At 48.1% G+C, this 13,475-nt stretch overlaps 1 protein-coding gene across 1 annotated transcript; it reads right to left on the bottom strand.

Moving 5' to 3' along the window:
* Nucleotides 1-1,219: 1,219 nt before the first annotated feature.
* On the bottom strand, nucleotides 1,220-6,294 carry ADIPOQ (adiponectin, C1Q and collagen domain containing). Its single transcript, XM_057426548.1, has 3 exons — nucleotides 6,174-6,294; nucleotides 2,917-3,130; nucleotides 1,220-2,528 (listed from the first exon to the last, which is right to left on the bottom strand). The coding sequence occupies exons 2-3, from the start codon at nucleotides 3,122-3,124 to the stop codon at nucleotides 2,002-2,004; spliced, it is 735 nt and encodes a 244-aa protein (XP_057282531.1). The 5' UTR covers nucleotides 3,125-3,130; nucleotides 6,174-6,294; the 3' UTR covers nucleotides 1,220-2,001.
* Between the last annotated feature and the right edge of the window lie 7,181 nt (nucleotides 6,295-13,475).

The following is a 13,475-nucleotide window of genomic DNA, read 5'->3' as shown; positions in this document are numbered from 1 at the left end:
AGCACTCCCTGGGGCCTTGCAGCCTTGGAGGGGCCCTGGCTTCAGTGGGGCAGAGGTGTGTGCTGAGGGGGGGGGGGGGGATGCTTTTCTGCCAGCCCTGCCCTGTGTCTGTGCTTGCTTTGCTGATGGGATGAGCCTCTGCTGGGAGCATTTGCCCTAGGGGAGAGCTGGGAGGGGCCGATTGTAGCTCTTGGGGTGTGCAAAGTGGTTTTGTGGGTGGGTGATGGGTTAAACTGGGATTTTGTGCTGGAGCGGTAACTGTCACTTTAGATCCTCAGCCAGTGAAGTCCCTCTCTGCCTGGTCAGTCAGGGTAGATTTAGGCACAGTGGCTCTGGGGAAACAGTCTGGAAACAAGAGCTGATGTTATCCAAAAAGGAGGCAATACAGTGTGAGATGCTGAAGCCTTGGTGAAAGCTAGAGGGTGGGGGGCTTTGTGAAAGCAAAATGGGCTGTCCCTCTATGTGTGCCAGCCCAGGCTGCCCCCAGCTTGCTACAAAATATAAGCGAGGAGAACACAATAAAGCATGGGATTGTTCTCATTGAGTTTTTTATTGTTGTTGTTATATGTAATATAGTAATTCACTGGAGTGTGAAGTGCTGCTGTTGGAAGTAATTTCAGTTGAAGCGTTTAGTGCCGTTGTGTGCTTGTAATTTCACATTAGCGCTGATCTGTGTTAGCTTGTTCTGAAGCTTAATGGGACTCTTCTTTGGATGTATCTGAGAAACTACCAAATCCTCTTTTAGCTAATAGACAAGCTCCTTGGAGAGCAGTTTGATGGGACTGTGGCTAGTTCCAGCCTTAATACTCTTCTTCCATTAAGGTAACCTTGCTGAGAGCTGGGGCAGGTCCTGAGGATGTTCATCCCAGGAGCCCACTGGAGCACACCACGTGAAGCTCTGCTCAGCTGGTGTGCAAAACGCTGCTTATGGCACACTTATGCCATAAGAAGAGTAGAAAACTGGTTGCTAGATCTCAACTTCTGACTGCATTTTGGAGCTATTCAAAGGGGAGATGTACCAGGATCCTGCCAGATTGCAGATGGAAACCGTGAGATGCTGCTCATGTGTTCCATGCTGGTGGCCTCTGGGATGATCAAGTACTCAAGCTATCACTTCCAGCATGTGGTGGGTGATTTGGGAAGGGTCATTTCCACCCTGAGATTCCCTCTGCCCGAGATCCTTGAAGTACCTTCTGCTACCCCATCAGACATCAGGTGTTTGCAGGGGAGCATCTGGCATTTCTGAGCATCACAGTTGTGCAGGCAATGCATCTGTCATCACCTCAGGACCCCAGAGCCACGCGGTCAGTAGGCTGTTTTTGGTATGTGGCCTCACCAGCATTCATAAGGCTTTTCAAATACATCGAAAGAGAAGATCCTGCCCTGAACAAGCACGCTGTCTACATTAGAGGTAACAATAGAAGATAGACATAGAAGGAAAATCAAAGGATTACAATTAATGAAAGTTAATAACCTGAATATATTCAAGGATCTGGGCTAAAGAAGGGAGACAACAAACCATGGGTGGAAACCAAAGGCCCTAATAGGACAGCATGTTACAATGGTAAAAAAGGAGCCATCTGTTCCAGCTGAAAACAAGAGCAGAGATGGCTTTTGTGAGCAGTCTTCTACATATTCTACTCCAATTTAAAATGTGTATCATTGTTTTTAGTGGACTTAAGTGGTTAACAAAGGGAAATTTAAAATGGGATATCTAAATGTAATTGATTGTTCTCTTGTTTTTAAATTCAAAAGAGGTTAGGCCATCTTGAGAGTTACTTTTGGCCCAGCTTTCCACAAGAAGAGCAAGACCCAAGGTAGAAGTAAACTCCTAGTCCCACAGAAGTGACTCATTAACCTCACTTATTGGTCCACCCTTGGCAACTGTTGCCCCCATGAAAGGCAGTTATCGGGTAAATACAGTATAGCTATAGCACCAGTGCCCCAGGGCACTGTCCGGGGTTAAGCCACCTCCTCCTATCCCGAGCAGGACCACCTTCTTTAGCGGCCGTCCATATCTGGGTACAAGAGGAAGCCCATGAAAGTGGAATCATTGACATTGTCAGCATAGATGCCGTTGTTGTCCCCTTCCCCGTACACCTGAAGCCAGACCTCATCCCCAGAGCTGAGGTGGAGCAAGATGGAGCCGCTCGCTTGGTCAACATTGTTCTTCTGGAACTGGTCGTAGGTGAACATCACTGCCCTGTCCTTCTTGTAGAGGCTGACCTTGACATCCGTCAGGTAGACCGTCAGGTGGTAGGTGAAGTAGTACGTGCCAGGGATGGTGCAGAAGAACTTGCCGGTGGATGCATCATAGTGCTTCTGCTCATTGTAGTAGATCTTGGTGAAGCGGATGGGGACATTGGGGTGGGGGGCTCGGTCCGTCAGCCCCACGCTGAAGGCAGAGCGGTAGATGAAGGCACCTTCGCCCTTGTCCCCCTTCTGCCCTGGGTATCCAGGGAATCCTCGTGGCCCTTCCTTCCCTGGGATTCCTGCTTCGCCTGGGTCACCTTTGGGACCTTGCATACCTGGGAGACAGAGTGGAAACGGGGAATTCTGTTAGCACAGTGCCAGCAGCTGCTACGCACCAGCCCAAAATATAGAGGGAGGTGTAGCATGAGGATTGGCACAGCAGCAGTGACTTCAACATCCATGTGAGCTGAGTCAGCAACTGAAAAGCCCACTCAACCCCCCCAGGCTGTGTGCAGAGCATGTCTGATTTCCAGCGTGTAATGATTTCCCTCATTAGCTGGAAAAACAGCCACCAGCCAAATTCTTTGTCTTAGGTTGTAGAATCTCCATCCCTTCAGATATTCGAAAGCCATCAGAGATCAGGCATGGACCCAGTGTGAGATCTGCTGGGGCTAGGCCTGCCCCCTGGCTCCAGCATGGATGTACCCCATGTTTCTTACCAACCTTCCTCTCCTTTCTCTCCCTTTAACCCGTCTTTTCCGTCTTTCCCGTCCCGGCCAGGGAGCCCATTGTGGCCAGGATAGCCAGGCGCTCCTCCCATCCAGTTGGCACATGGAGTTTTGGGTTCTGGCTCGCCTTCCTGGGCAGCCACCTCTGTGCAATGGGGGGCCAGCAGCAGCAGCAGCGAGCAAAGGAGGAAGCCCCTCATCATCGGTTCCTGATGTGGACATGCACTGTGTTAGCTTTAAAGGTTAATAGGGAGAAAAACAGCAAACAAAACCCCACCCTGATAACTGAGAGGCACGAAGACTAAAGTTTAAATCAACATGTCCAAAGCAAAGCAATTCTGCTTTCCCCAGGGACTCCTCTGTGTACAGCATAGCACTGGGGTGAGCTCACAAGCCAAGCCAGGATGGGGCGCCTGGGAGCACATCCAGTGTGGAGAGGAGCAAATGCCAGAGTTGCCCTCAGCAACTCATGGGCTTTTTGCATGGACACGGCTGTATCTCAGGATCAAGTACAGCAGATGCCAGAGTACCACAAATTACGTGTTTGATTATGGGAAGAGGATTACACATCCAGGGATTATGCATCTTGGAAGTGTTCAAGGCCAGGTTGGATGGGGCTTTGAGCAACCTGGTTTAGTGGAAGGTGCCTCTGCCCATGCAGGGGTTGGAATTGGATGAGCTTTAAGGTCCCTTCCAAACCTAACCAGTCTGTGATTCTTGAAGACAAGTTGTGCAGTGTCTAAGCACTGTAGGGTCAGGTTTTTCTTCAGCTGCATTGCTAGTCAGAGCAATCAGTGCAACTCCCAAGAACCATGTCAGTGGTGGTGCCCTACAGCCAGCCTGGGGCTTTTGCTCCCAGAAATCAATGGGACCTTGGTGGGCTTTCGGTCTGGCTTTTAGGAAACAGATATTTTAAAAAGAGTATTGTGTGATACTGCTCCAGCAGAGATTATACCCTGGAATGGCCCATTATGAGGATTCTAAGTGGCACAATAGGCAGTGAAAGGTGAGTAACAGCATGGCCATTAGAGTCCCTAGCTCTGTAATTTCCAAGAAAAATAGTATTCCAGATCAATTCCTTTGCAGAGTTGATTTTCCTGTGTGAGCTATTTAAATGTCATACTTTAAATAATGTCTCATTAGCTCTTGCATGATTTCATCAAAGGAAGCTAAAGAAATGTGCTGGGTTTGGCTGGGATAGAGTTAATTTTCTTCATAGCAGCTGGTACGGGACTGTGTTTTGGATTTGTGCTGGGAACAGTGTTGACCACACAGAGATGGTTTAGTTACTGCTGAGCAGTGATTGCACAGAGCCAAGCCCTTTTCTGCTCCTCACCCCATCAGCGAGCAGGCTGGGGATGCACAAGGAGCTGGGGGGTACACAGCTGGGACAGCTAAACACAGGACCCAAGGGGCATTCCATATGATGTCTCATTCTCAGCATATAAAGCCAGGGGGAGGCTGGCCAGAAGCTGCTGCTTTGCATCGGTCGGTTGAAGTGAGCAGTTGTTTTAATTTGAATCGCTTGTCTTTCTTGGGATTTATTTCTCTCTCTTGGTTATTTTTCCATTCATTACCTCTGCCCTTTTGGGAGCGAAATGTCCCTTTGCAACGAGGGATGTAGCAATTGTCCACGAACCAGGGTGGACAAGTGAAATGGGTGTCTATAATCCTGAAAGCGGCTTGGGTTGGCAAGTGAGAGTGTGCATATTTGGGCACACTCTGATATGGCCACTTTGCCATGGCATGAAGCAGAGGTGTTCCTGTCCCCCCATGTGAGTCCCCTCCTGCTCAGCTACACGCATGCACTATCCATAATCGGCACAGGCTGCCAGGGAATCTCTGAACTGTGTTAACACACGCTAGTGTTCAATAGAAATCTGTGTGTCTTGGTGATTTTGTTTGTTCTAGTTCCACTTTCTCATATGCGTCCTAGAAAGCAAATATCAAAACTTCAGCAATGTGTGCCCCAGAACCAGCTCTTTTGCTGGTGCAAATTAAAACCCTCCTTTATGGTCAGAAGTGGTGCACATTTGAGTCATCCCAAAGCAGGGCTGCAAGGACTTTTACTGGCAGATACCTTTCCAGCTTGCTCTGAAGGGCTCAAAGCGATGCCCTTCCCAGAGCATCCCTGGGTGACTCTTCACTGCACCTAGCTTTCTCCTGGCCCATAAGGAAACTGTATTGATATGCAAGTAGAAATCTTCTTCTATTTGCTACAGCTTGACTCAAACGCTGGTGGCTTGCTTCTTTGAGAAATGGAGTAATTCTCTGGTATACGGATGTATTGCAAAGGGAAAGTTTTAACCTATGACTGTTAGCTCTGAGTTTAATCTCCAGTGATCTCCCCTTACTTTACCTTTCCTATTTCTTTCTGTCTGATGCTCAGTAGTGTAACATGAAATAATCTACTATATTTGAATGTCAATTATACCTTTTGGACAAGTGAAGTTGAACTAAGTTGTCTTGGTGGCTTTCTGTTATTCCCTCGGCAGCCACTGTATTAAAAGCTCATATATATTATATGAAGCTTATTCATATATAAGGAGAAATCAGTGTATCACCCATAAGGACAATGCATTCATAAGTGCAATATAGGGATTTGGACCATAATTCAGAATTTAAATTTCACATAACACTATATTAATAATTATGCTATTAAACATATTAATAATTATTAATAATTGTAATTATATATTAAAAAAAACACAAACTCATACCTCTCTGCACAAAACACAGAACAGAAAATCCACCTGTTTTCCAGCTCCACTATATTCTTCAATCAGGAGTCTGGCTTATGCTGATCTTTCTTTTGCCTTTGTAATCCCTTGTAGCACAGTTTTTGCTGACATTCCAGGGGGCTTGCACCTTAAATCTGGGTAGTGCAGGTTTCTGGCAAGGAACTGATAGGACTTGGGGAGATTTGGGGTAAACCCAGTCTTCCCAGGAGTCTTTGAGGAAAGAGTGGAATCATAAGGTGCCAGCACAGTGCTCACATTGCCATATGGTTTTTCACCGTTGTTCCTGTCTGCTTTTGATTTAGGAGTTTTGATCTCTAAATAGTGTTTCCAAAACCAGGAGTATGAATGTAAGGGAGAAGGGCTATTCTTGGTTTAAAGTACTCTTTAGCTATTCTGAGAATAACTTTAAGAAAGGAAACATTGCAACAGAGGAGTGTTTGTCTGATTCAATCCCAAAAGAAGAGAAAATCTGAATTTAGTAAGAAGGGGTTAAAAGAAAAGTCATGCTTACCAGCTGCTTTGAGTCCTAGTTGGCTTGTTGCAGTCTCTTTGGAAATGAAGCCTGGCTACTACAACGCTATCCCTAAGGGCACAGGGAGCTGTCAGCTCAGACAGTGCATTTTCCATTTGCTATTGCGCATGCTGACATAAAAGTTGGGTTTTCCCATTAATTTTTCTTGGACATCACTTAAGTTTCGGACCATTTATATAATCCGGTCACAGTGGGATAGCTTGCAAAGGTAGCCTTAATGGGGAAAAGATGGGTTTGGGAATTTGATGGGACCTGAAGGAGCAATGGTTTGCTGGAGAAGCTCACGTGAAGACCTGCTCATCCCAGGCTGGGCTTCTACAGCACAAGATGCTGCTTTGTGTGAACTGGGAAATGTTGTTAGCAGGTGATAGAGAAAGCGTCTCTTCAGCCTTGTATTCACACACTCATAGGGGTTTTTATCAGTGTATTAGTAGATGAATTACTCTGTGTGAAGCCTCAGCTTCTCCCTTTAATGGCAAGAGCTGTTCCTGCCTGGAGGCTGCTGCTGCATCAAAGAAGGGCAAAGCTGCCTGAGAGAAAGGGCAGAGCTGGGGGAGAGGGTTTTGTCTTAAGTCAGCCAAGTGTATGCCAGCACTATAGTAAATCATTGGAGTCATTTCAGCCCTACAGATGGCTTCCAACCCACCATGTTTTGGCTTTAGATCAGGACAAAGTCTTTTTCAAGGTTAGCTAAGCAGGACCTTGGCAAACCTGGGCTCACAAGAAGGACTAAGAAAATATAATCTGGTGCATTTGTTGCAGCAGGGTATGGGGAGCCAGTATTGGGAAGCTGGTGTCCTTGGGAGAGGGGAAACAGGACTGTATCCTCATTACTGAGTTATTGTAAACAGCTGGCTATCTGAAAGGACTAAAAGGATGTCTATATGGACACCTTGAAGTCCCAAGGAGTAGCGTGCAGAAGGGAGGAGCCCCAGGACGCCTGCTTGCTACCTGCCTTAGTTTGGTCAAGCGGTCCAACATTTTATTATTTGCTTTGGATGATGGCTTTTCCATACAATGTTGAGACTTAAAATATGATGGAAATCGAGTTGTACCTGCTATTTTCTTATAAATGTGGCTTGCTGAAGCCATGTGTGTGCCTATGTGCGTGTGATGCCAATGTTTCTATTGAAGCCTTGTCTCCTGAGAGATGAATGGAGGAGCAGGATCTTGGAACTGAGGTAGGAACTCTTTACAGTGGAGACTGTTTTCATCTGCCTGTTCCCTGTATCAGCAAGACAAAGCTGGTATCCCTGCCAGCTCTTGGCTTGAACCCCAAAATATATGATTGCAGTATTCATGAGGCAGACAGGATATAGAGCTGGACTTGATGTGTTTAATAGGTAGTGCTGCAGTTGCCTCATGGCCTTTCAATTCAGTTGTTAGGAAAATACCACAGTTATCAATCTTTCAGTAGTCCATCAAACACCTGGCCAGATGTTATCCCTGCCTCTCAGAAGAGGGGTGGGAGTTTATCTCTAGGAGTACAACCATCTGATACACCACCCGAGGTACTTGCTTGTGATTACGTTGTCTTACACGCTTAGTTTGTGTGTTGGTCCTGGCTCCTGTTCCCTCTTGCAGAGAAGGATATTGTACATAATCCTACAATAACAAGTGAGTTACTTCTGGTGTGTGAGAGGAAAACCTTTGCTCTGCCTGGTGACAAGCAGAGCCTGCCACCAAATGTGGTCTGGACCAGCAGTGCTTGAAGGCAGCAGCTCTGACTGGGGCTGTGGGGGCTCTTTTTAGCATAGAGAAAGCTGTTGTCCATAGGTCCTGCAGCACCTTCTTCTCTTTGCACTGCAGTGACCATATCAGTGGTGTGGGATATGCTGGCTGTACCTAACTAACTCAGCTACTAAACCTTGTGCTGAGCCTGATGCAAGCCTGCAAATATGAAAAACACAAGCCCGACGCGATGGATTGTGGATCAGAGCTTTCACTAAGAATTCAAAATAAGCAGAAAGTTATATTTAGCCATCTATAAACAGGAACAAAACAGAGCAGGAGGCTTGTTATCAGCTGTGCTCCACCAGCAGAGTCACAATCCCCGCTGGTGAGATTTGAGGGGTCAAAAGCTTCTTTGGCCATGGGGAGGTTGGGATGGCTGCCTCAGGAGGTCGGTGGCTGCTCTGGATCCATGCCATGGGGGCCAGGGAAGGAGCACCCAGCTGCCTACCGATGTCTTCCCTCAGCGGGGTCAGCACCACTGTGGAGCCCAGCCCATGGGAACCCTTGTCCCCTGGTTGTCCCATCCTTTCCCAAGGCTGCTGTGTCCCCTCCACCGGGAGCTGTCCCCTCCCTGCCCTGGCTCACTGTCCCTCTGGGATTCCTGGCCCTTCCCTTGTCTTTCCACTGGCAGTGGATACTGCACGTCCGAGAAACAACACACATTCCCTGCTTTGCTAAAAACAGCAAAAACTATGCATGCCATTTAGTGGGCTGGCTGACAGGCTGTTATGTCCTGCTCTGGAGCTGCCCAGGGCTGTATGCAGTGGAGGAACCGCGGTCACCATGTCAGGGGTGCTGCTGGCTCTGTCCCTGGACATTGCCAGCAGCCCCAGTGAAGTCAGCTCACTCCCCAGTGCAGCACAGCCGAGTCCACTCCTACAGCCAGACAGAGCCCATGCCTGTCGTGCTATTTCCCCATGGGTACCTGCATGGGAGGACAAGATAGTGGTGAGTGATGGGGAGCCAACTCCGAAGGAAAAGCATCAAAATGGCCTTTAGCAAGGACCTTATCACAGAGTCATTATAGGTTTGTCAGCATCAGCATCGGAAGGACCCTAGCCACAAACTGTGATTCTCTGTAGTCCCATGCGTTGTTGTTCATCCAAACCGTTCCCCGTACAGCATTGTACTTCCCTCTAGTGGCTAATTGTTAATGGACAAGAGGAGCTCTCCCTGCAGACAGCATGGAGGGCATCAGCCTGGTCAGTCCTTTCTCTGGTAGGAGATGTGATGGTAGCACGGGATGAATGGTGGAGGACATAGGAGCCCCATCAGTACGAGGGACAACGGGGATGTTGAGGCAGCATTTGGGGGCCACCAGAAGCCAGCAGCAAGGATGAGAGGACCCATCTGACACACTGCCTTTGCTTGATGAATCCATCCTGCTTCTCAGCAGCAGGGTTACTAATTTCTTGGCCTGTTTCACATAGACAAATGGGTTCTTTTCTTCCCTGCAATGGGCAGCTTGGGCAGAACAGCTCCTTGCAAGGCTTGAGCAACAGTGTGTGTTTCTTAATGATCACAATCTTCCGCAGCCTCAGGCTTCCAGAAAGGGATCTTGGCACAGCAGGGTTTCTCATGCCGTAAAGGACATTGAGATGCATTTGTTCAGGAAACAGGGCCCTGTAAATACTACTCAAAGCTCCTTTTATTAATGTCATAGCTGTTCCCAGGGTGCTCATTTCTGCGCTGCAAGTTCAGGGTGCTGCTTTGGCCAGGGAAACACAGCCAAGGACCCATCTGTATAGGGGGCTATGGACACTCCATCCAGCTTCCCTTTGCTCTCACACCAGCTCACAGCTGAGCTAGGTATGGGTTGCTTTTAGTACAGGCTAAAGGTCTTGTTTTGGGGCTCATTCTGTGCTGGGAAGAGGTCAGGCAGGGAGCAGAACAACCTCAGTGATCTGGTATGTGGAGCCTGCAGCATCCCCTTCCAATCTTGCCCAGATTTCACTCCCAAGCTGTGATCACCTCTTTCCAATGAGGCATCTGAGAGCGTACCTTTGCCCAGCTCTCCCCTCCAGCTTTGCTCCATGGGCTGAGCTAGTAATGAGGTGTTTAATGAGGTTTCTACTTGCCCATTAAAATGAAGGCCTCAGTGCAGGAAGGAGAGCTCGCAGCTAATAAACACCCAGCACCCTGAAGTCTGCTTGTGTTCATCGAACATGCATCTTCACGAAGTAGATAAATTATTTATTAGGGGAGCATTTCAGAATAATTCAGGCACAGAGAAGAGCAGTTTCTTTCGCATACATGAATTTGCATGTTCCCCGTCAGCCAGGCCCCTCCACTCTGAGGTTTGGACAATAGACAGTGCTAACTGCCCTCGGGAAACCTGGCTGAGCACCAATGAGCTGGGGGGATGAGGGGCTGGTTTGAAGTCATCCCCCTGAATCATAGAATCCCAGACTGGTTTGGGTTGGACTGGACCTTAAAACCCATCCAGTTCCAACCCCTGCCATGGGCAGGGACACCTTCCACTAGAGCAGGTTGCTCCAAGCCCCATCCAGCCTGGCCTTGAACACTGCCAGGGATGGGGCAGCCACAATTCTTTGGATGGCTCTAAAGAGCAGCAGAAGGGTGGTGGTGGTGGTTTCACCCAGGTGTCTTAGACAAGCCATGGCAGCACTTGTCTTTTTAAAGGATGTATGCCCCCCACATTCCCCTATTTTTCATCACTTTTCATTTCTGAGGAAAAAAAATGGCATAGTTCCCCATCACTGGAAATGTCTCTTCTTTCAGGCCCTGCACCCACTGCTCTCAATTTGGGACAATGGTGTTGGGGTGTCTGGAGGAGCTGCACAAACCAGAAGGGTGGTTTTGCTCTGGGTTTGATGGGAATGGACAGGAGGCATGTGGAGCCCCGTAACCCTGAGCCCTTTGGCAGAGGCTGTGTCAGGTAAGTGGCTCCATGCTGGGGCATGGTGCAAGCAGTGAGTGGTCATGGGTTGCTGGGACCCCTGACACAGGGATTTCCCCCCCAGTCCCTTCCATCCTTTTATCCCCCATTGCAAACAAGACTATTGCTCTCACTACACACAGGCATGTGGGTACTGGCATACGTGGCTTCTCCAAACACAACCCTGAGCAAGCAGGGTGCTTGTGGTAGGTACAGAGCAGGTGTAGCTCTGTAAACCACATCCCTTGTCTGCTGTGTTTGAGAGCACTGGCTCGTGACAGCCCAATTCCATCCACATCTGAGTTCACCCATGGGGTGAAAGTCAAGAGCCCACGAGTGAGATAATGCCCTCCCATCATGTATTTCTTTGCATTATGCAAGTGCCCAAGAATAATTTTTGTCTATAATGGCTTTTCTATTCACTAAGGTATCGATCTAGAGCAATCGGTGCCCGTAATCTCTGCCATGCATTAGCTGACTGCCTGCCTTTTGCAGCATGATGGACATGATGGCAGGGTGGTGGGGCAGATATGTTCAGCACTGGCCTCTGATTTTGGAGCTGTTTTCCCAGTGCAGGACCCTCCTGGACTGTCATTTAACAGCCTGTGAGACTGAATCACTGTACTCTCAGGCCAGGCACCAGTCCCTGCCTGTGGAGTGTTTGTGCTCACATTCAGTAATGTTTGCTTCCAAACACCAGTGAGGTGCTAAGGGATAACAGTTTGCTTATTTCTCCCATTTTTTACAAAATCTAATCACTTCAAAGCAAGGATGTGACTAATTTAAGGCGTTACGAATCCTACATTGTCTATAAAACGAAATATCATTGTGGAACTGCATCTGAATGATGCAGCTTTTACCAAGAAACTAAATCTGATATAACTATGATTACTATATGTTTTTACTTTGGGCATTTCATTATATAAATCATCATGAAGTGCTCTTTGGGAAGTCATATGGAACAATACATCCATGATGCTTCTGATAGGGCATTTCTCTGTGCTTAGCAGAAGGCATTTATGGTTGATGTAGGGTTGATAAATGGCTTATGATGTCTTCAATTATTCATTTTTACAAGTGCTTGTTCTGATTTGGACAGCCAAATGTGACTGGTTTTAGCAGTAAATTGTGGGTTTTGTTGTTCCTGGAACCAAACGACTTTGCCTCCACTGCAGACTCTCTTCCATATGGAAAACAATGCTGGTTCCTTCTCAGCTATCACAACATTCTGTGATATACTTCTCTCTTTGGGAAGCACCTCTCCGCCTGGCAGCCGGCTCACCCAGCAGCCTCCATTCACACTTGGGCTGTAGCACCTCGCCTCGTGTCTGCCAGGAGGTTTACGTGTGAGCCGGAGAAGCGGATCTGGTAGCATGCAAGCGGTTTGTGTTGGTGCTCTGAGCTGGTGCTCAGTTGCATCTGGATGCCAGGGACCCTACTCTTCAGGTGCACAGCAGCCATGAAGGCTTTAGTGCTGCTGCTCATCTGGGCTTGAGGCAGCCCAGTACCCGTGCCCACATGGAAATCCCGCAGGATTGGGCACCCAGGCACCAAACCCACAAGCAAAGAGATGTCCTGAACCCTCCTGCTATCACACACAGCTTCCTGCTCCTGCCATGCCCTGGCAGGATGGGGTGCCCTGGCATGCTGGGCTGGGATCCTGCCTCCTTGGGATCATTAGTCTCCAGCAAATGCCACAGTGATAGAGAGGCAGGTGGGGCTGGAGGCACTTCTGTATTGAAATGCATTTTCTGGTGCTGCTTTATAGGTTTTTAATGTGATCCATATGTCCCCCCTGGCCTGTCGCCCATAGCCAAGCACTCCCCTGACTCCTGCTCCTCGCTGCAGTGTTTTCTGTGGATTAGGTTCAACTGGATAAATTCATCTCTTTTTGTATTTATAATCCCAATGCGGGTGGTGTCTTTAACAGAGGCTATTCCTTCTCATTGCTTTGGCAAAGCAAGTAGCAGCTCCCCGCTGTGTCTCTCTCAGATGACACAGAGGTTCTCTGAATAGCAAAGAGAGAAAACAAAAGGATCTAAGATGGTTCCATTTATTTTCTTTTTTTAATCTTTTTCCAGGCAGCTCCGTGTATCCACCTCACTGAAAATCCCCCCCAGGACTTCAGCTTTTTGCTTTTCAAGTGCTAGCATCCTTGAGGCTCTGCCTGTGAAACACACTGATGAAGATGGGGACATCAGAGAGAGTCTCTTTGGCAGGAGAGGAGGAGCAACAAAGGGATTGTTTTTTTCCCACTGCCAAAGAGGAACAGTTAAGGAAATTCAGAGAATCAAAATGAGGTGATATGGGTTTCCTTTCATCATGGGAAATACTCCATCTAGGACTGCAATAGGCCCATATTGACCTTACAGGTGGTTGACAGAATCCCAGACTGTTTTGTGTTGGAAGGGACCTTAACGCTCATCCAGTTCCAACCCCCTGCCACAGACAGGGACACCTTCCACTAGAGCAGGTTGCTCCAAGCCCCGTCCAACCTGGCCTTGAACACTGCAGGGATGGGGCAGCCACAGCTTCTCTGGGCACCCTCAGCATCCTCACAGAGAGCTTCTTCCTAATGTCTAATCTCAATCTCTCCTCTGTCCAGTTAAAACCAGTCACTCTTGTCTGTCACTAGATGCTCTTGTAGC

This window comes from Pezoporus wallicus, unplaced genomic scaffold (assembly GCF_028554395.1).
Source record: "Pezoporus wallicus isolate ANWC-B61680 ecotype Strahan unplaced genomic scaffold, APGP_CSIRO_Pwel_v1 contig_7680, whole genome shotgun sequence".
In the NCBI taxonomy this organism is placed as follows: domain Eukaryota; kingdom Metazoa; phylum Chordata; class Aves; order Psittaciformes; family Psittacidae; genus Pezoporus; species Pezoporus wallicus.
Note: the sequence above shows the minus strand (reverse complement) of the source record. Positions and strands in the feature narration are given on the sequence as shown.